This window comes from Hydra vulgaris, chromosome 05 (assembly GCF_038396675.1).
Source record: "Hydra vulgaris chromosome 05, alternate assembly HydraT2T_AEP".
Classification (NCBI taxonomy): Eukaryota; Metazoa; Cnidaria; class Hydrozoa; order Anthoathecata; family Hydridae; genus Hydra; species Hydra vulgaris.
This window is the reverse complement of record NC_088924.1, coordinates 13,386,986-13,408,914: the sequence shown is the minus strand read 5'-3', so window position 1 is coordinate 13,408,914 and position 21,929 is coordinate 13,386,986. Positions and strand designations below refer to the sequence as shown.

Below are 21,929 nucleotides of genomic sequence, written 5' to 3'. Positions count from 1 at the left end.
AGTAGGACCGCAAGGCGTAGTGTAACCCCGTGTTACGGTACGCAATCATTTTAGAAACTATTTCGGCACTTTACATCAGTTAGTGTTAGCTCAGAATATTTTTTTAGTAACAAAACGTCGACGAGTGGATGGGCCGTCGACCGTCGATTTGGTGTATAGGTTAGTTTACCCTAAATACCACATTTTTTCAACAAAAATTAAAAGTAAAATCTTTACGCTTGTTTGTTTTTGCCTTTATTTTACTTTTAATAACATCTATTAACTTTAGTCAACAGAAAATTTATATTAATTATAAATATTTATATTAATTTAAAATATTGTATTAGTATTAAAATTTAAGTATTTTGAGGATTTAGTTCAAATATTATTTGTCGGTTATTTAATTAATTACGGTTAGAAAAATCATATCGTTATATTTTTCCATACATGAACCACACAGAAGAGTTTTTATTTTACTATATTTTTTTTTAAATAGACGTTATTAACATCAGAAACTTGTCAACAAAATACAAGTAAGTACGATTTTATTGTTACTTAGTTTAAAAGACTATAATCTTTGATTCCATGATTTGATTAAGTGGCATTATAGACACAGTATAATTTATAAAATTTTTAAGAAAAACATAATGGCATATAACATATTTACAGTTGTAGCAGCAGTAGTGTAATGGTTAGAGCTCTGCCTTCAGAACTGGAGGTACGTGAATCGAAAACTGCTCTCGCCAAATATGAATCAATGGTAAGGAAGGATACGTGAACTTCCTGGTTAAATGTTACTCTTCGGTGCTCTGTGATAATTTTGTAAGGACTTCTTGCAGCACCTGTTAAATAAAAAAGAAAATTAAGTTACTTTGGGCCATTTATTGTCAATAAAATAGATTTTTCTGTATTTAATTTTTTTTCTTATTGTTTGTTAAGATGTCATAAAAATGATGTTTATGATGGTGATGTTGTTTTTCTTTTTTTTGTTATAGTTGTTTTTTGCGATTTTTCATCAAGTTCAATAAGATGTCCTGATAGATCAATGATATTAATTCAAAGTGCTTTATATGGTCGTAATAACAATCAACTATGCCCAACCAAAATAACAGTAAATTTAAGCAAATGCAACTTAAGAAATATCACAGGTGTTGTTCGAAATATGTGTAATGGAAAAAACAGTTGTTTTATATTACCGAAAACCGATGAGGTTAATCCTGATCCATGTATAAATGTCACGAAGTACACAATTGTTAACTACAACTGTTATTTGGAGAGTAAGTTGAGCTAAGCTTTAGTATTTTGTTAATGATTATCTATATAAAAAGTAATTCTTGTCCTGTTATAATATAAAAGAATTAAATTATATAAAACTGTGCGTGTGTGAAAAAGAATTAATTAAACTTTGAATCAAAAAAGAGATAAAAGAGCTCTCAGAATTCTTATTTATAAACCTTTCATTGTGCAAATTGTTGCTTAAAGATTAAAAAAAAAAATCAGTTACTGCTAAGCCAGACAAAGAATGATTATTGAGGCAACAATGTTCATATCCAGTTTTTTAATCAAAATTTATTATTTACAAGATAATTTTTTAACTAAAGTTTAATAGGCATAAAAAATTTGTTTTACATTAAAGTAATTTACAGATACGTCTATCTACAACCATTTATCACTATATATATACATATATATATATATATATATATATATATATATATATATATATATATATATATATATATATATATATATATATATATATATATATATATATATATATATATATATATATATATATATATATATATATATATATATATATATATATATATATATATATACAAATTCTTGTGTACTTTTTAATGCTTTTTTAATACCTTTTTAATGCTTTTTTTAGATTCTTTTTTTATTGAAAAGATACAGAATGAATACTCTAGTAAAAGTTTGGATGTCTTTTACGATGAATTTGTGGTATCATTTGTAATACTATCAACTGGGAAACCAACCACATCTATTATAGATATTACTGATAAAAATGTTGGTAGTGTGTTAAACTTCGATATTTTTGGGTGTTGTTATTTAAACATTATCACGTTAAGTAATGTATTTTCTATTGAAACCGCAGCTGAAACATCGACTTCAGTTTTAATTTCTAATTTTTTTATAAATAATAATAACACTTATGAAATTACTATAGTTGTTAATGGAACTGTGCAATTTTCTAATATAACTACTCAACCAATGGTGTTTAATGACACTGTTTTGTATACTTTTTTTGATTGTTTTTTTAATTCCTCTTGCAACTATGGATCAATAAAAAATTTATCAATTTACAGTAAAACACAAGGTAATTTATACACTTTTTTTTAACTTCACCGGGTAAGTATTAAAAGAAATTCTGTTTTTTTCTAAATGTTGCATTTAGAAAAAACAAAATTTCTCAAAACAAAAATTTCACAAAACAACCGTGTTATTTTTAGAGACAATCAAATTGAACATTTTGAACACTTCAGACACACTTTTAAAACAAAAAATCCTTGTCAGGTCATGGTTTTTGCTGGCATTGCCTCTGATGGCCAAAAAATGCTTTCTTTGTTTGCGAAAGAAGGTGAAAAACTGATAGTAGTGCTTTTAAAAGCATTTCAAAATATTATGTCTAGCTTCAAGACAATATGATAAACGTACAAAAGTTGCGTTCACCCAAAATGGAGCACCGTGCCTCATTACCAAAAGACAGATCTAGATTTAAAAAAATATGCGCAACTTCTTGCCAAGTAACTGGTGGCTTCCTAACTCTGTAGATTTTAGTCTTCTGGACTATTCAGTATTAGCAAAAGGTTTGTCAGTTTTACAAAAATAGTTGGCATTGCTAAAAAACATATCCACTAAAATATACAGTCTTGTGTTGTATTCACAGCTTTAAATCTAATACTAAAAAGCAAGACCAAAATAAATTAAAAACTTAATATTAAAATAATATTAAAAATTGCCTTAGTAGCAGCAGCAGCAGCTATAATAGTAGTAGTAGTAGTAGTAGTAGTAGTAGTACTAGTAGTAGTAGTAGTAGTAGTAGTAGTAGTAGTAGTAGTAGTAGTAGTAGTAGTAGTACTAGTAGTAGTAGTAGTAGTAGTAGTAGTAGTAGTAGTAGTAGTAGTAGTAGTAGTAGTAGTAGTAGTAGTAGTAGTAGTAGTAGTAGTAATCAATTACAGAGACTTGTGAGCTATTTTTACTAAAAAGTCTATCAAGATTCTGTTTGAAGTTGGTGGTGGAAAATAAAGTAAATAACATTATCTTCAAAATTATTTCATGCGTTGTCAATGTTGTTGTTGAAAAGTTTGAAATAAGCTACACATTTTGCAGGATTTCATCCAATAAAATCTCTACGTACAGCTCTTTGTAGAACTGTAATAAGTGGAAAAGGTCAGTTAAGTCAGTGTTATTCTGTATTTTAATGAGAAAGTGTTTAAAATGTTTTACATTTGCGATTGACTGGTTTTTTTTTACGTCATTTGTATTAAGAATACTTTAGTCACGCTCAGAGGAAGTTTTTTCCTAAATAGCTATGGTATTTATCTAATTAGAGCCCTGTTTTTTCCATGTTTTTTAATACTAATATATATATATATATATATATATGTTTTTTAATACTAATATATATATATATATATATATATATATATATATTTATATATATATATATATATATTTATATATATATATATATATATTTATATATATATATATATATATATATATATATATATATATTTATATATATATATATATATGTATATATATTTATATATATACATATATATATATATATATATATATATATATATATATATATATATATATATATATATATATATATATAAATATATGTATATATTTATATATATATATATATAAGTATATATATCTATATCTATATATATATATATATATATATATATATATATATATATATATATATATATATATATATATATATATCTATATATATATATATATATATATATATATATATATATATATATATATATATATATATATATATATATATATATATATATATATATATATATATATATATATATATATATAGATATAGATATATATACTTATATATATATATATAAATATATATATCCTTTATCTTGTTTTTACTATTTCTTTTATATCATTTATATATTCTACATATCTGATTTACACTTCAACTTGCAATCAACATACCTGACAAAATGATTATCCATACTTTAAGAAAATTGAATTTAATTCCATTGTTTTCAGTTGTTTGGTCACAATGGAGTGAGTGGTCACTGTGTAACAAATCTTGTGTTTCAACAAGCACTCGTAACTGCAGCTCTAACCGAATGTTAAACTGCTCAGGAAACAGTGTCAAAATAAGATCATGCACTAGTTTATATAAAGGTAGATTTTTTTTTTTTTAATTTTAATGTTTACGATTTATTTATATTATGTAAAGTCTTTTAATATGTTATATTTCTTTTTTTGTTTATTGATTCTATATTAGTCCAGGTAGTAGAGTTAATTTTATATCAGGGCTGTCAAGGGTTCTAAAATTGCTATAAAGCTCACAGTTTAGTTGCGAGTAAGGTGGGAAAGAGCTCATAATCCATGTTTAGCAATACTTTTAGTACCACAGTGGATATATATATATATATATATATATATATATATATATATATATATATATATATATATATATATATATATATATATATAAATATATATATATATATATATATATATAAAATAAATATTTATATATATATATATTTATATATATATATATATATATAGTACCACAGTGAATATATATATATATATATATATATATTGCATATATATGCATATATATATATATATATACATATGTATGCATATATATATATATATATATAAATGTATAAAATAATACATTTATTTATATATAAATATATATTCATATATATATATATATATATATATATATATATATATATATATATATATATATATATATATGTATATATATATATATATATATATATATATATGTATATATATATATATATATATATATATATATATATATATATATATATATATATATATAAATATATATGTATGTATGTATGTATAAAATAAGACTTATTTTTATATATATAGATATATATATATATACACACACACACACACACACACATATATATATATATATATATTTATATATATATATATATATATGAATAAAATGATACATATATATATATATATATATATATATATATATATATATATATATATATATATATATATATATATATATATATATATATATATATATATATATATATATATATAGATATATATATATATGTGTGTGTGTGTGTGTGTATTCTAATAAATATTTTTTAAATTTTTAATTTTTGTTAAAATCATCATCACTAATTTATTTTATAAATACATGTTTCAAATATATCATAGCCATCATCAGTTAAAATTTATTAAAATGCTAAAATCAAGTTAGTAAAAGTAAGGTGAATTAATTGAGACCTTATAATAAAAAATACCACAAAAATGCAATTAAATAATGTAACAAATAGTAAACGAAAACTTTCGGCTTCGGCCGAAATTTCGGCGGAAGTTTCGGCCGAAACCGAAACTGAAGTTTCTGCTTCAACAATTTTTTACTTTTCCTGTTTCAGTCGAAATTTCGGTTCAAACCGCTACCGTTGAGATAACTTTTTTTAATTTAGAGTGGGATCATGACACTTTCCTAATTGTAATTGTTTGTTAGTAAATTAATTTTTAACTATAACAATTGTAGAAATTTTAATTGAAATCACGTTTTAAGTTACTATTCTCAAATCATTCTTTAAATGGATTAACATTTAAGTGAAGCAAACAAAATCAATAATTTAATCAAAAGTTTATCAGTGCTAAATTTTAAAATGGAAAATTATCGAAAGAAAGGCTATTTGTGAAATCATTTTACCGTAACAACCAGTGATTCCAAATACGCAACTTGCAATATCTGCAATTTGAAAATATCTCGTGGATCGCACAATTCAAAACTTCAATCACTTAGCGGACTTTCATCACATTTAAGAAGTTGAAACTCATAGCTAACTCTAAAAAATCTCCTAACTGAAAAAGCAAAACTCACAACTACCGGCAGTCCTGAAAATATACCAACTTCAGATCAACTTGAGCCTATTACAATTAAGAACAATCCCCTTATTTAACATCAGATTAAAACGGCAGAAGACTGAAATGCTGCAATTTACAATGCCTGGCTGGGTTGAAAATATCTCGAAAATTGATTCAAACTTTGAAGAAGGTCTGAAATTTCATAGATCTATATTTGAAATGATTATCCTTGACTTAAAGCTTTGGTCAATTGTAAATAATCCGGGATTTTTACGCCATCATGCAATTTTTAAACCACACTTTGACATTGGAAGTGAGAAATACTACCGTAGCATGCTCAATCCAGCCTATGAAAAGATTAAGCTTGCAATGAAAGTTATGCTTAACAAAAAAAATGCTGAAACTGTTTGCATCTCTCTGGACGCTTGGTCATCCTTTTATCATGAGTACTAAGGCCTGATAGCACACTTTATTTCAGATAAATGGGAGCGGATCAAATTCTGCCTGTCATGTTTAAAGTTTGATGAAAAACATACTGCTTCAAACATGATGTCCCAACACGCTGGAATTCAACTTATTACATGCTTAAAAGAATTCTGTAAATGAAATTTGTAATTGCTACTACACTGCTAGTCTGTCCTTCCAGCGGTATTGAGTTCACTGTACAGGATTGGAACCTGAGTGAAAAGCTGGTAAAGATCTTAGCAATTTTCAAAGAAGTCACCAAATTGCTCTCTGGAAAGTATGCTTGCATCAGTGCGTGCATTCCAATTGTGCAACTATTCTGAAGTCACTTGAAGTTCCCACTGATGACGAAGAAGTAATGGGCATGAAAAATGCTTTAAAGAAAGCAATGGAGGCACGTTTTATTGACTTAGAAACCATTAATCACTTTGAAATAGCAACACCTTTTGATCCTAGATTCAAGCACCTTTAGATACCAAGAAGCCGTTCAAGCTGCTAAAAAACAAGCTTTTTTGGAATTAGACAGTTCCAATTTGAGCCAAAATGAAACTATTCCTGTAATGAAAACTACGTCTATTGAGAACACTGAGTTTTCTTCAATGATGCAAAATATCATTGCACAGTCACAAAGTACAAGTTCCAAAAATCCAAATTCCAAATTGCCAAAGGAAGGTTTAAATGAGTTCTTAAAAAGCCCAACATCTTCATGCTGTTTAGAGTTTTGGAAAGAGTATGAAGAGAAAACAACATTAAAAGTAAAGTTTGGTTTTGGCAAAAGTAGCAAAGAGATTCCTTACACCTACACCAACATCTACCGAAGTTGAAAGGTTGTCTTCAACTGCTGGATACATTCTTTCAGATGAAAGAAACAGACTTTTGCCAGAAAACATGAAAAAAAATTTATTCTGGAGAGAAAATACTTTAATTATTAACTTTTATTATTTAAATGTCTTGACATATTATAGTTTTTATCAATTTATGTTACATGGTGATTGCTTAGATATATGTAAAATTGTTTTTTTTGCTCATAAAAGAATAGTTTTTTTTGATCATAAAAGGTTCAGGGATTTTTAACATTCTTTTTCAAATTTTGGCCGAAATTTCGGTTTCGGTTTCGGACGAAACTTCTTTTTCGGTTTTGGCTACGGCTTCACTAAACCGAAATTTTAGTACTTTCGGTTTCGGCTCAAATTTCGGTTTCAGTCGATCACTAGTAAAAAATGTTTTAAAAAGTTAAAAAAACCGGTAATGTTAAAAGGAACTAAATTGAAATTGTCATTTTTACATGGTTCATTTGTTTATTAATTGTGGGTTTTTCACACTTTATGTAGATGCTTTCTTTGAGTTCTATTATAAATTTGTTGGAATCCAAAATTTAAAAATTAGCATGAATAAAACTATTAGAGCAGCTTTCATTTGAATGAAATGTTTATAGATGTGTGCGTTTTTATCCCTTTTTTAGTGCTCGATTATTTGTGTCTTTAAATATAAGGGAAAGAATCAAATATTCAGAATGAGCAAAATAAGCTCCAATTTTTATGTTCGGAGTAAAAGTTTCTTTTATCTTATCCTCGTGATTTCTCAGCAGTCTTAGCAGTTTTCCTATGTGTTGCGGGGCCTCAACAATACTGTGTTTCACATGAAAATACACTTGAACTACCCATTTTAAAATTAAGTGAAATCTTATTTGCACATCATCAGTAAAGCCATGGTCACTCATATAGAGAAAAATAATAGCTTCTACAGTAGTATGGCATCTGCTATAAGAAAGATTGCCACACTTAGCCTTTTTAAGGTTTGGGTCCAACTTGCCTGTAGTCAAACATGTAATGAATTTATTGCAGAGAGATAAATCTGTTGACATTGAACTTAGTATTTTTCAGGGATCTGAATTAATGGTTCTAACTGCACAATGGGTTCAATTGTATCAAGCCATTCCATACTATTCACTTTTGAAAGAGCTTTTTCAATTTGTCCAGTAAAACCAACTTTTGAATTGGTGGGTCCATCTAGAGTGACAATAGTGTGCCTCAAAGGAAGCTCATTGCAATGTAGCATACAAATAGACCAGAAACACTTCCTACCTAACAATTGTTCAAGATTTATCAACTAACCTCAATCGGTCCCTGAACCATTTTGAGCGTTTGTTAAATCTCCTCCTATTACTTCTAGAGATTTATGCTCTCCCCGAGGAACCATACAATTAAACAGTCAAATAGCTACTTGTTTTGCAGGCTTATTGTGAGGTAATGCCTTCACGGGTGAAAATTGTGTAATATAGTGACCGTCAGGGTCAGAAGTAACGCTAATGTGTTCTTCTTTCACAACCTTTGATAAAATTGTTTTGTTACAGAGTTGTGATTTAAAACTCTGGTAAAATCTTTTCTTGCATCAGCAAATATACCTTTGATAGGTTGTAATTAAATCTTCATTTCTTCAGATGTCTTTGCTTAAGTCATTACTGCTTACTCAGCTCTAACAACTTTCTTAAGATCTACAGCCAAATAGGACATTTTAGGTGTTAAAAAGTTACCCAAAATAAGGTCTTGAAAAGCTGAAACTACTGCTGATGTTGCAGCTGGTAAAATCAGATCTTAAAGAAGCTTTAGCAGTATTACTAATAGACATAAAATTTAGTATCCAGTTTTCAGTTGAAACAGGTTTATCTTCCATTTCTATTCTACTTGAATTATCATCACTTATGAAAGATTCAACAAGATCTTTATTCTTTGATGTTTCATCCTCTTCTTTTTTTCCAATTTTTTTTCTAGACTTGACTTTCTTTTCAGCTTCCTCTTTCCTAAAGAAACCTGTCTAGCTGTTTCTTTAGTATCTTCACAAGTCATTTAATATATTGATAGTGACCCAGTTTTTTCTCCTTCAATTTTAAACCAAATAAGTTCACTTTTTGGAATCTTTTTTTTCCTAGGACAGGTACACTAAATATGTGCAAAATCTAGACAACTATTTTTGATCACTTTTCATTAAATAAAGTGATTTCACATTTGAAAGATTTAATGTCGGGTTGTTGACCTGATTTGATTTCCCAGGTAGAAACAATTTTTTGGGCTGCTTTTCCTCTAGAAGAATCACTAAACTTATTGCAGGCTAATTCTATTTTCTGTACCAAATATATCTTATTTATTGCCACAGGAAACTTGAAAAGAGCATTCGATCTTGTCCTCTGTTGCTGAGCTTAGTCTGCTAGCTGTACACTGAGTTCTCTTACAGGAATCAGCCTCCTTAAAAAAAAATTAAAGGTTTAGCTCAGTGAATAGAAGTAAATATAAACAATATTTTTGCAATCTTTAAGTGTGACTTTTCATTACATACTTGTCAATATCTTTTTCAATGAGCAAAAGTTCTTGTATCAAAAGACCCTTCCTTAGAATATCTCTAATGGTTGGCACTTCTGAAGGATTAAGATCATTACTTCCACCAAAATACAGTGAAAACTTTTAATCTTTTTTATCCAAATTGAATTTTAGGAGCACATATTCTTCCTGTTGTTATTAAAAAAATACTAGCAATTAACAAAACTGGAAATCAACCGGAAGTAAAGTACTTTTGTACTGCATATTCTTGTATGACGATGACGTACGAAAGTGATTTATCTCAAAGTATTTATTACATAATACTAAAGTGTACGCAAAGTACACTTTAGTACTAATGTAATAAATGTAGACAATAATGTACACTTCTGTACAATTCAATAAAGGTAGAAATAACTATTTAAAAATAACCTAAAAATCCCTTATAGAAATAATGAGGGGGGGGGGGGAAGGGCACGTCAACTCTGATTCTCTGGCGTCATCAGCCCTGATATAATCTCAATTTTTCAACGCCAGTCATGTTACTATTTATTTGTTATTTGTTAAACACAAAGAACGTCAAAATTGAACTAAACTAAGTGAGAAATACTTTCTTAAATGTGTGAATTTTCACGATCTGACATATTCCTAAAAAAACAAGTTCCCCGTGAGTAAAAAACTTTTTTTTCAATTTTTATTTATTATATATACTGGTACTACAATATTAATGCTAGAAGTTTCTTTTCTCATTTTTGTTTAAGTGACCTTAATATATATATATATATATATATATATATATATATATATATATATATATATATATATATATATATATATATATATATATATATATATATACATATATATATTAGGGTATATATATATTAGAGTATATTCGAAGTTTTTCTTTGTTTGAAGATACCATTTCAAAACGTAACGTTACTAAACGTTATCAAAATATTATAAACGAAATAATGTTATTAAAATATAATTAAAAAATCGAAGACATAGCAAAGTAGTGCGGTAGAAGTTTCAACATGGCATCTAATCAAAAGAAAACAGTTCTGACAATCAAAGAAAAATATCTTACGCATAAAAAAAATATAATTAACAAGTATGAGTCAGGTAAATTTGGAGCAAAGAGACAAAAGTTAAGTTTGGGAAAGCATGATTCGTTGATAAAGCTGTATATAAATGGTTTATGAGCGCACGTGAACGAAATGTACCGATTGGTGAACATATCATTAGAGGAAAAGCTTTAGGTTTTGCAAAAGAGCCCAACATTACGGATTTTAAGGCTTCAGAAGGGTGGTTTGATCGGTGGAAAGATAGACATTATGTTATTTTTCGAATTATTTCTGGCGAGGAAAGATCATGTACTGCGGAAAAAGACATCAAGTTGTAAACGTGAAATGAGGTGAGTGAAAAGCTGCCTATGTTAATCGGAAAAGCAGAAAAAACCGCAATGTTTCAAAGGTGTCAAAAGCCTACCTCGTCAGAACAATGCTCAAAATAAATCCTGGATGGACTCTAAAATCTTTACTGATTATGTAAGGAGACTTGACACAAAGTTTAATGCTGAGGGTTGAAAAGTTGCGCTAATCATAGATAACTGCCCAGTCCATCCTAATGTTGAAAATCTCAAAGCAACTGAATTAGTATTTTTACCACCAAACACAACTTCCAAAACGCAACCAATGGACCAAGGAGTCATAAGGGTATTGAAGACTTTTTATCGCACGAATGTTGTGAGGCGTCAAATAAAATACACCGATGCTGGTAAAACGACCCCAAATATCAACATTCTTGAAGCTATGACCATGTTTGTCAAGTCATGGGATGCTGTATCGACTAACACTGTAATAAATTGTTTTAGATAGGCAAGCATCTCAAAGGAAATTCCGGTTGCAAGTATAAATGGTGAAGAAGATCCTTTTGAATTGCTTGAAGAAAACGTCAAAGAGCTTAGATCACGTGGCAGCAAAATCTTTCTCTATTAAGGTTTTTTTTATTTATACAAGCGAAGCAATCGCTATCACAGATCAAGAAATTCTGGATTCCATTTTAATCAACGATTGTGCTGAGGTAGATGAGGAAATAAACGAATATTCAAACGATTTGCGTTTGAATCTTTGTCTTTCAAACATTCTTTAGAAGCAAAAAGCAATCAAAAATGACGATTTTTTCGAAAAATTGTATATATTTTATTTCTTTATTTTAGATTATTTTTTAATAGAAGGTAAAGACTTAAACGGCATCTTATTCCAAAGTTTTTTTTCTTTTTTACTTTCTACTACTGATAAAATTTTATAGTATCTTGAAATTGGTCACTTTAAAGAAGATTTTCAGTTATTCGAACTTTCGGTTATTCGAAGTAAATTCTTGTTCCCCTTGGAGATTCGAATAACCGGGAGTTTACTGTATATATATATATATATATATATATATATATATAATATATATATATATATATATATATATATATATATATATATATATATATATATATATATATATATATATATATATATATATATATATATATATATATATATATATATATATATATATATATATATATATATATATATATATATATATATATATATATACAGTATTCGACAATACATTTGCAACCAACATCGAACAATGGTAAAAAGTGTTTCTATTTTTACATGTCTTAAAAACGAAACGAACTATACTACCACAGCAAACAGTTCAGGAGTCTGGAGTCATAGCATGCCATGACATGAGCTATCAGCTGACAGGTGACATCACACAAGCAGAATTTTGTTGACAAGTGCCATTTTGCAGCGGACAAAACAAGTGCAACTTTTTTGGTTTGTTTCATTTTCTTAAGACTGATCCGTGTCAACGTCACGGTTTTTTAATAATTAAAGGAAGTATCCAGAAATTCCAGAAGTTTCCAGAAGCATGCAGAAGCTTCCAGAAGTTTCCAGAAGAAGCATCTGGAAGCATCCAGTAGCCATTAGAAATATCCAGAAACATTCAGAAGCATCCAGACGCATCCAGAAGCTTCCAGAAGCATCGAAAAGAAGCATCTAGAATCTTCCAGAACAGGTTCACTCAGCTTCATTTTACTATATAAGAGACATGTGAATCGACATGTAATTCAGTCAGTATGTGGAAGTCAATCAGTCAGTATTATCAAGACAGTTTATCGAAGTGAGTTTTATCAAAGTGTTTTATCAAAGAACATCAATACAAGAAGTGAAATACAACAAGTGTTTCATTACATCAATACAGTCCACATCCAACCAAGACGTTGTGTTCCACAGAGCATTATTGTATCATCACAAGGTAAATGTTACACGGTAAGCCTTGAGAAGCGTGATTATTTATTTTTATTATTTTTATGACTTCAAGTGCAAAAATGGCTCCCGACAGTCTTGGATTGGAACTAAGAAAGAAAATTATTGGCGATTACGTAAGTGGAATGTCACAAAAAAGTATTTGTGATAAATATTGCGTGAAAAAATGGACCGTATCAAGACTATGTTCCAAATATCGTTCTACGGGGAAGTTGGTAGCAGATAACAAAGGCGGAAGACCGCGTTCCACCACTTCTAGAGAAGATTCTATGATCGTTAGATCCGTCAAGAAGGATCCCTGGATAACATCAGTCAAGATACAAAAGCAATTAGAGCTGCCTGTATCGGACCGAACAATCAGACGACGTGCTGTTGAAGCCGGATTGTTTTCTCGACGCCCTGCAAAGAAACCGCTGATTTCACTAAAAAACCAGAAGAAAAGACTCCTGTTTGCTACATTTCATATTGACTGAAAGGTGCAGAAATGGCGAACTGTCCTGTTCAGTGATGAATTGAAGTTCAACATCATTGGGAGCGATGGCATTTGCCGTGTACGTCGACCGGCCGGAAAACGCCTCGATTTACGTTACAGCCATAAGACCGTGAAGCATGGTGGACGCAATGTAATGGTCTGGGGGTGTTTTTCTGCTAACGGTCTAGGTCCAATACATCGAAACGATGGAATAATGGGCCGTTTCATGCATAAAAATATCCTGAAAGATGTTATGCTACCTCATGCTGAATGGAATATGCCAATAAAATGGGTTTTTCAGCAAGACAACGATTCGAAACACACTGCAAAAGTAGACAAGCAGTGGTTTCAAGACAACCACCTTTCGGTGATGGATTGGCCGCCTCAATCTCCGGATCTCAACCCTATCGAGAACCTGTGGCAAATCGTCAACCACAGAATTAATTGTGAAGGTGATCGTAATAAGGATCAGCTGTTTAAACAAATCCAAAAGGCCTGGGCAGCGAAAAACCAAACCTGGGCAACAAAACCAAAAGGCCTCCACAAAGTTTCATTGATCACCTGATCGAATCTATGCCTCGAAGATGCAAGGCTGTGATTGACAACAAAGGATTCGCTACGAAATATTGATAGCGAAATACAGCTTGGTCAACATTTTGTCTTCTTTTGTCCAGAAGGAAATCAACTTTTTTTAATACTTTTGATTAATTTATTAACTTTCGTGTAAAAATAATGAACTTTTTGATGAATAAAACTTGAAGAACTTTGTCTCTAAACAGTTACATAGTTATTTCTTTAAATTGAAAAAATGCAGCATTTTTATATAAAGAAACTAAATATATATATATATAAACGTATAATATATATATATATATATATATATATATATATATATATATATATATATATATATATATATATATATATATATATATATATATATATATATATATATATATATATATATACATATATTTATATATATCTACATTTATATATATATATATATATATATATATATATACATATATTTATATATATCTACATTTATATATATATATATATATATATATATATATATATATATATATATACATATATTTATATATATCTACATTTATATATATATATATATATATATATATATATATATATATATATATATATATATATATATACATATATATATATGTATATATATATATATATATATATATATATATATATATATATATATATATATATATATATATATATATATGTATTTATATATAGGTATACATTTATATATACATATATTTATATATATATATATATTTTCTAATATATTTATATATATTAGGGTTGTCCAAAAAATAACGTTTTTTAAAAATGTGTATTTACACCTTCTAAATGTGTTCGATTGTTCGATTAGACGGGCCCCTAATATATAAAAAAAAGACAGTTCTTCAAAGGTATGTCATGTTAAGTCTTAAAAGAAGGGAAATGTTATAAAAATTTCAAAAACAATAATTAATTTACAAAAAACTATAAAAAAATATTTCAAAAACTTTTTGTAAAAATGCATATTCTTTATTTTTAGTTTAAAAATATCATTTTATAGGCGGTGAAATCTGAATAATTATTATTTTATAAATAATATTTATAAAATAATAATTATTTTTGAAAGTTTTATATAATTTTGCTTCTTTTAAGACCCAACTCATACTTTTTGAAAACTATTTTTCTGATAATATTAGAAGCCTTGAGCTAACCCAAAAAAATTTTTTTTTTAAACTATTTTTAATTCCAGTATTATTTTATTATATAGAACACATTCAGAGGGTGTGAACAGATATTTAAAAAACGAAACTTAATTTTTGAAATATATATATATATATATATATATATATATATATATATATATATATATATATATATATATATATATATATATACAGTGGCAACAATATAAATAGCACATTTTCTTGACCAGTTAGTGTAATATTAGTTTGATACTTTATAGGTTTAGTATCAAGTTTTATGCGTTTTTAGCAATTTCTGTTATTTTTTTTATAGCATCAACGATGATTACTTTTTTAAACGGAACTTATAATTAGACATTTTCAACTATCAAAATTGCTTGTTTTGAGCATTTTAACGGTTAGGTTTAAATTTTTGAGGTCATTTTAAATAGAACACTTTTACTTTTTCTTAAAAAATAACAAAGTTCTTGTATTCTATCAAAAGAAAATCATTATACTCAGTATTTAAGGATAAAATTATTACTCATTTTAAAAAAGTCATATTCTTTCAACTATAGGACGAGGTAAACGTAGAACAGATGCCTTTCGAGAACAAGTGCAGGCATTCCTAGATCAAGAATTGAAAAACTCTGAAATAGTTCAATTTATCATAGCATTAAATTATCAGCATTGAAAAATTTATCAAAAAGCTATCAGTGCTAATAATTTATTTAACAATACTGGTTCATTAAGCAACAAAAAACGCAAGTATTGCAAACAAAAGGCAAACTCCCCAGAGAAGACGCAGCAATTGTCCATTTCACTGAGGTAAATTATTTTGCTGGCGCACTAAAAATTAAAGATCAAACCGCCTAAAATTTACCAGTCAATCTGTCTGTCTGCTTTGTCAAAAATTGCTTACGCAAAATTAAGCTATTTGGAAGAGTTGCCCGAAATAAACCAATTGGTTCCAAAACGCAATTTCGTCAGTTGTTTAAAGTTTGCAAAACAGTACGTACACAAGGAGTTACGTTTTTGAAAAAATGTGCTTTGGACTGACGAGTCTTAATTTAATTGCATTGGATCCAACGGAAAACAATATATTCGTTGTCCCCAAAATCAAGAATCGGTATACTCTAAAGATTGTAAAACATAGTGGTGGCAAGGAGATTGTTTGGGGCAGTTTTTCATGGTGTGGCGTGGACCCATTGCATAGAATTCAAGGGAAAATGAATCAACACATGTACAGAGAAATACTATAAAACGTCATGTTGCCTTATGCCGAAGAAAATCCTCCTTTGGTATGGAAAATCCAACAAGACAACGACCCAAAGCACACCGCCAAAAGTATTAAAAAGTGGTGTAATGCTAACAAGATTAATGTTTTATGTGGCCCAAACAGTCAACAGACCTAAATCCTATAGAAAATTTGTGGTAGGAAGTTGACAGAAACATAAATCAATCAACTGCAAAAATTTAGACTAATTTTGGATCAAAATAAAGGCTGCTTGGAACGCCATTACGCTTGAACAATACGAAAAATTGATCTCGTCAATGGGCTATCGTTGTCAAACAGTTATTGACTCGAAAGGATACCCCACTAAATATTAACTTACCTCAAATAAAGTTTTCTTAACTATTTATACAAATAATTTTTATGAATTTTATAGCAAAGGGACAAAATGATAATTTTTCAACGGGGTGTGCTATTTAAATTGCCCTCTTATTCTGTACCTCTAAATCTTTACATGATATTTTTTATTCAGTAATTTTATCTTCTAAAACTAATATTTTATTAGACTAAAAAAGTTTAGATCTCAAAAACTCAGATCTCTTGGAAATAGATCATTACATATTAAACATCAATCTGTGCTATTTATTATGTCGCCACTGTGTGTGTGTGTATATATATATATATATATATATATATATATATATATATATATATATATATATATATATATATATACATATATATACATATATATATATATATATATATATATATATATATATATATATATATATATATATATATATATATATATATATATATATATATACGCATATATATATATATATATATATATATACACACATATATATATATATATACACACACACACACACACACACATATATATATATATATATATATATATATATATATATATATATATATATATATATATATATATATATATATATATATATATATATTAGGGTGATCCAAAAAAATTTTTTTTTACTTTTTGTTATTCCTAAGGTCTAAATGTGTTCATTTATGAAAAAAAACATTGTACCAAAAAAATCAGCCAAATCGGTTAATATTTAGAGGTCGCGTTGGGGCGATCTTTTTACCCCTCTAAAACCAGAATTTTCAAAAGTTCAGTAAAATATTGACCTTCGTTTTCTGTACACATTTCGGTTATTTACCGTTCGATTTTAATAAAATAAAAACGAAAATAAAGTTCTTATTACACATAATAATTTTTATTAAACAACATTAAACAACATTAAACAACAACAGCTGCTCATTGTCGCCTGGTTTGTTTAGCACTCAGTGTTGATTTTTTTGCATCTGGTAAGACAGCCCTGTTTTCTGCAACTAAATTTTCGAAAGTTCGAAACAAGCTCTGGACAAATTTTCGCGTCACGGTAAGGAAGGGGGCGTGAACTTCCTGGTTAAATGCACTTTTCCGCGGTGCTCTGTGACAAGACCGTTAGGACTTCTTGGGGCACCTATAATTAAAAAAAATAAAAAAAATAAATTTAGCACATACTTTTGCTGCTCTTCATCTTTTGTTAAGAAAGCATTAAAGTTTTGTACTAACTTCACCCCTCTTTCGGCGCAATCATTAACAACTTTAAGAGACTTCACTACTTCTTTAGAGTCGGCATACGACTCCATGTTTTTCCAGTTTGAAGGATCTTCTTCAAGAAAGGAAATGTCAATATTTAAGAAATTAAAAAATGAAAGTAATTTACACGTTACAAAGTCCTCAAGGGATTTACTCATTACATTTGTAATATCTGCTAATTTCTTTGATGGCCTATGATTGTCTACGCATTGACGCTGAAGGGCAGTTATCATTTTTCTTTTAACTTCAATCTCTACATCATCACTAAAAAAGGCCAAAGATATAAGTTCTTCACTTAAATAACATAGATGCCGCTTCATTGCCTTGGTTGCAGCGGTCGCTATATTTTCATTCATTTCACGATATTCCTCAATATTTTTTAGAAAATCTAAATCATTAAATGGGGCCGAGGCAATGAGTGGTGCAGTAAACCACTGTCGAACATATATTAACGCAGCAAACATGCTAATATCTCTTACTGCGTTTAATTCATGTTGCGCCATTTTAAACTGATCTCTAAATAACCATATTTTAATTGAATAAATAAGTTTTGCCATCCACCGAGCATGATGGAAGGCTCCAGGTGCTTTAAATCTTATTCCACTAGGAGGTTGCTCTCCTAAATATATTAGACATAATTCAAGAAGTTCTTTATAATCATCTCGTGGTTGTAAGTCTTGCAAACATTTTTTTAAGAAATTAATTATAGACGATTTTTTTTCAATCGAGACGTTTGAAAAATATCTTTCAGCTTCTTCATCTTGCACTGTTGGGCTAAAATCATCTTTCTTGATATTCTTCCAAGCTTGTTTAAATTGTTTGAAAATAGCAACATCTGGTCCGGACGTTGTTGGAAAATAAATTTTAAACACAGATCCTGCAACAATTTCAGTAATGTGATGACGACAAGCTAAATTCAATAATTCTTTTCCTAATTTTTCTTCAAGAAATATACAAGCACCTTTCTCAGATCCTGTATTGCTAGCTGTGGTATCAAGCGACATGCCACACAGATTATTAATAAGATTCGAAGCGTCCCATTCATGAAGAGAGGCTACAACTGCAGTAGCAATGGCTTCTCCTTTTGAATCAGGAAGTTTTGGCACTCCCAGAAGTTTTTCAACACCACGCCCTGTTACTAAAATTGACAAACACTCAACTCATTTCCACTTCCATCGATGTCTGCCATCATTTTTCCATCCCCATGAACTACGAGAGGTACATCCGGTTTGAAATTTTCTTTCGTTTCACTGTAATGAGTTTCACGATAATCAGTTCTTGCCCTATAAAAAGTAGTAACAGATATAGAGAACTCTTCAATGGAAGCTCCTAAACTTTGCATTGTAGCTGCTATAGTTCGCATTGCCACACGATTGCTTACTTTTCCTCTATCTAAGGAAGCGACAACTTCAGGGGTAATAATTTTTTTTATAGAACGCTTCCTTTTCAGACCGGAGCTTTCTGCAACATCATCTTTTCCTTTCAAAACTACGATATCATCATGATTGCTACTAGCAGAACTTGAAGGCGAAGTTGAATTCTCAAGAACAACTACTTCTTCAGAGCGTTGTTTCCTTAACGCTTCTTTTTGAAAACGTTTATTCAAACTTGTCTCTCTTCAAACTTTATTTTCTTCTTTCTCTGCATCATCTTTATCAATGGAACCCAAGACCATGTTTCTATCATCTCGTTGATCTATGAGGAAATCGCGATCTTCAGCAATTTTTATTAAATCAAAAACGTTAGTTGGCGCAATATCAAAAAGTTTCATAATTCTCTTTTCAAAGTCTGTTACTTTGCTTCTAGCAACAGCTGATTTTTTTATTCTGTCTTTTAATAGATCCGTATATTCTTTATGAAATTTTTCAAGCCTTGTAACTGCATTATCCTTTCGAATTGTAGGAATTTTAGCTTTTTCCCAAATTTCACAAGTTGATTTGATAACTGTTACCGAACTTTCATGTATACTCAATCCTTTCACCTCATGGTGGAAGACAAAACATTTTAATACTTCTAAAATCGTTGAAAGCTTAAGATGGAAAATCATTGATATTGGTTGACCAATTAACCATTTTGCTGTAGAACTGCGTGTTGACTTTGCGACTGCAGCAATTTTAAATTTTCTTTAATACAGTGTATGAATGAAAATATATTTTGTTGTCACCTATATTTCCAAACAAAATTAGTTTCGTTGAAACTCGCAATTATATCACTTTCTTAAAATACTGTAATTAATATTATTAGTCAAGCAAAATAGATAAACTATTGTAATTTTATTTCAGGAATCACAACACTCTCGATAAAGTCTCGAACTGAACTAAACCATATAATAAACCAATATAATAAAATATAATGAAATTTGGCTTAGTTTGCAATTTATTTTGCCGCTTTAATATGCATTTAAAAAGGAAACGTTGTTTAACAAAAATTATTATGCGTAATAAGAGCTTTATTTTCGTTTTTATTTTATTAAAATCGAACGGTAAATAACCGAAATGTGCACAGAAAACGAAGGTCAATATTTTACTGAATTTTTGAAAATTCAAATTTTAGAGGGGTATAAAGATCGCCTCAGCGCGACCTCTAAATATTAACCGATTTGGCTAATTTTTTTTGGTAAAATGTTTTCTTTCATAAATGAACACATTTAGACCTTAGGAATAACAAAAAGTAAAAAAAAAAAATTTTTGTTCATTTTTGGATCACCCTAATATATATATATATATATATATATATATATATATATATATATATATATATATATATATATATATATATATATATATATATATATATATATATATATATATATATGTATATAAATTGCAGACTTGTTTAGAAAGCAGCAACACTTACCTAGAATGTCTTATTACCTTCTAAATGATTTTATACATTTGATGAGCTCCTAAAATATTTAGAAACAAATTATTTTAAGTATATCATTAATTTAATTATAAGTATGTCAATCTGAAACCTAAAATATTTTAAAAACTATCAAAGTTGCATTAATAATAGTAATTTTATTTCATTATTTTAAGTATTAAGGACTTATGTATGTTTCAAGATTTTAAATAAAAGTAAATCCTTGCAATTAGTTTTTATAATCTAATTTTGAAATGCAGTATCGCTTTGTATATAAATGGCATTTAGAGGTTTTTATAAGGCATTTTGAAAAATTGTCCTTTGAACAACCCTATTATGTATAGAATATTTGTAATGTATCTACAATTATTTTAATTTTACGTGCATGTCTATTTTTATCGATTTATTAGTTCAAATCATATAGCCATTCTTATGAGTGACTTTAAAAGTTAAAACTGGAAGCGATTGCAACCTACACTGCGCGGCATAATGAAAAGACACCCCAAAAACAAAGGATCCAAAATCGAGAAAAAACTTCGTCGGAGTCGAGAAAAAATGGAGTTTCGATAAAACTTTGTTATAAATTAAAAAATTAAACTATCTAGTTGATAATTAAACATTGTTCTTATATTTTTTTTAATTTTATATATTTCGATTTATAATTAATAATAAATTTTTAAAAAATTTATATTTTTTTATTTTTTAGTATACTTAAATATTTTTCTTATCACAATCTTTTAACGAATAAGATATATCTAATAAAT

General features: G+C 28.2%; 1 protein-coding gene across 5 annotated transcripts in view; it reads left to right on the top strand.

The window, feature by feature from the left end:
• The window catches only part of LOC136080589 (semaphorin-5A-like), a 150,550-nt gene that overhangs the window by 17,009 nt on the left and 111,612 nt on the right, over positions 1-21,929 (top strand). For all 5 annotated transcript variants that reach the window (XM_065797424.1, XM_065797428.1, XM_065797426.1 and 2 more), the window contains exons 2-5: positions 476-512; positions 975-1,256; positions 1,877-2,326; positions 4,273-4,413. In XM_065797424.1, coding sequence (XP_065653496.1) covers positions 476-512; positions 975-1,256; positions 1,877-2,326; positions 4,273-4,413 — 910 coding nt within the window. The remainder of the gene's footprint in view (positions 1-475; positions 513-974; positions 1,257-1,876; positions 2,327-4,272; positions 4,414-21,929) is intronic.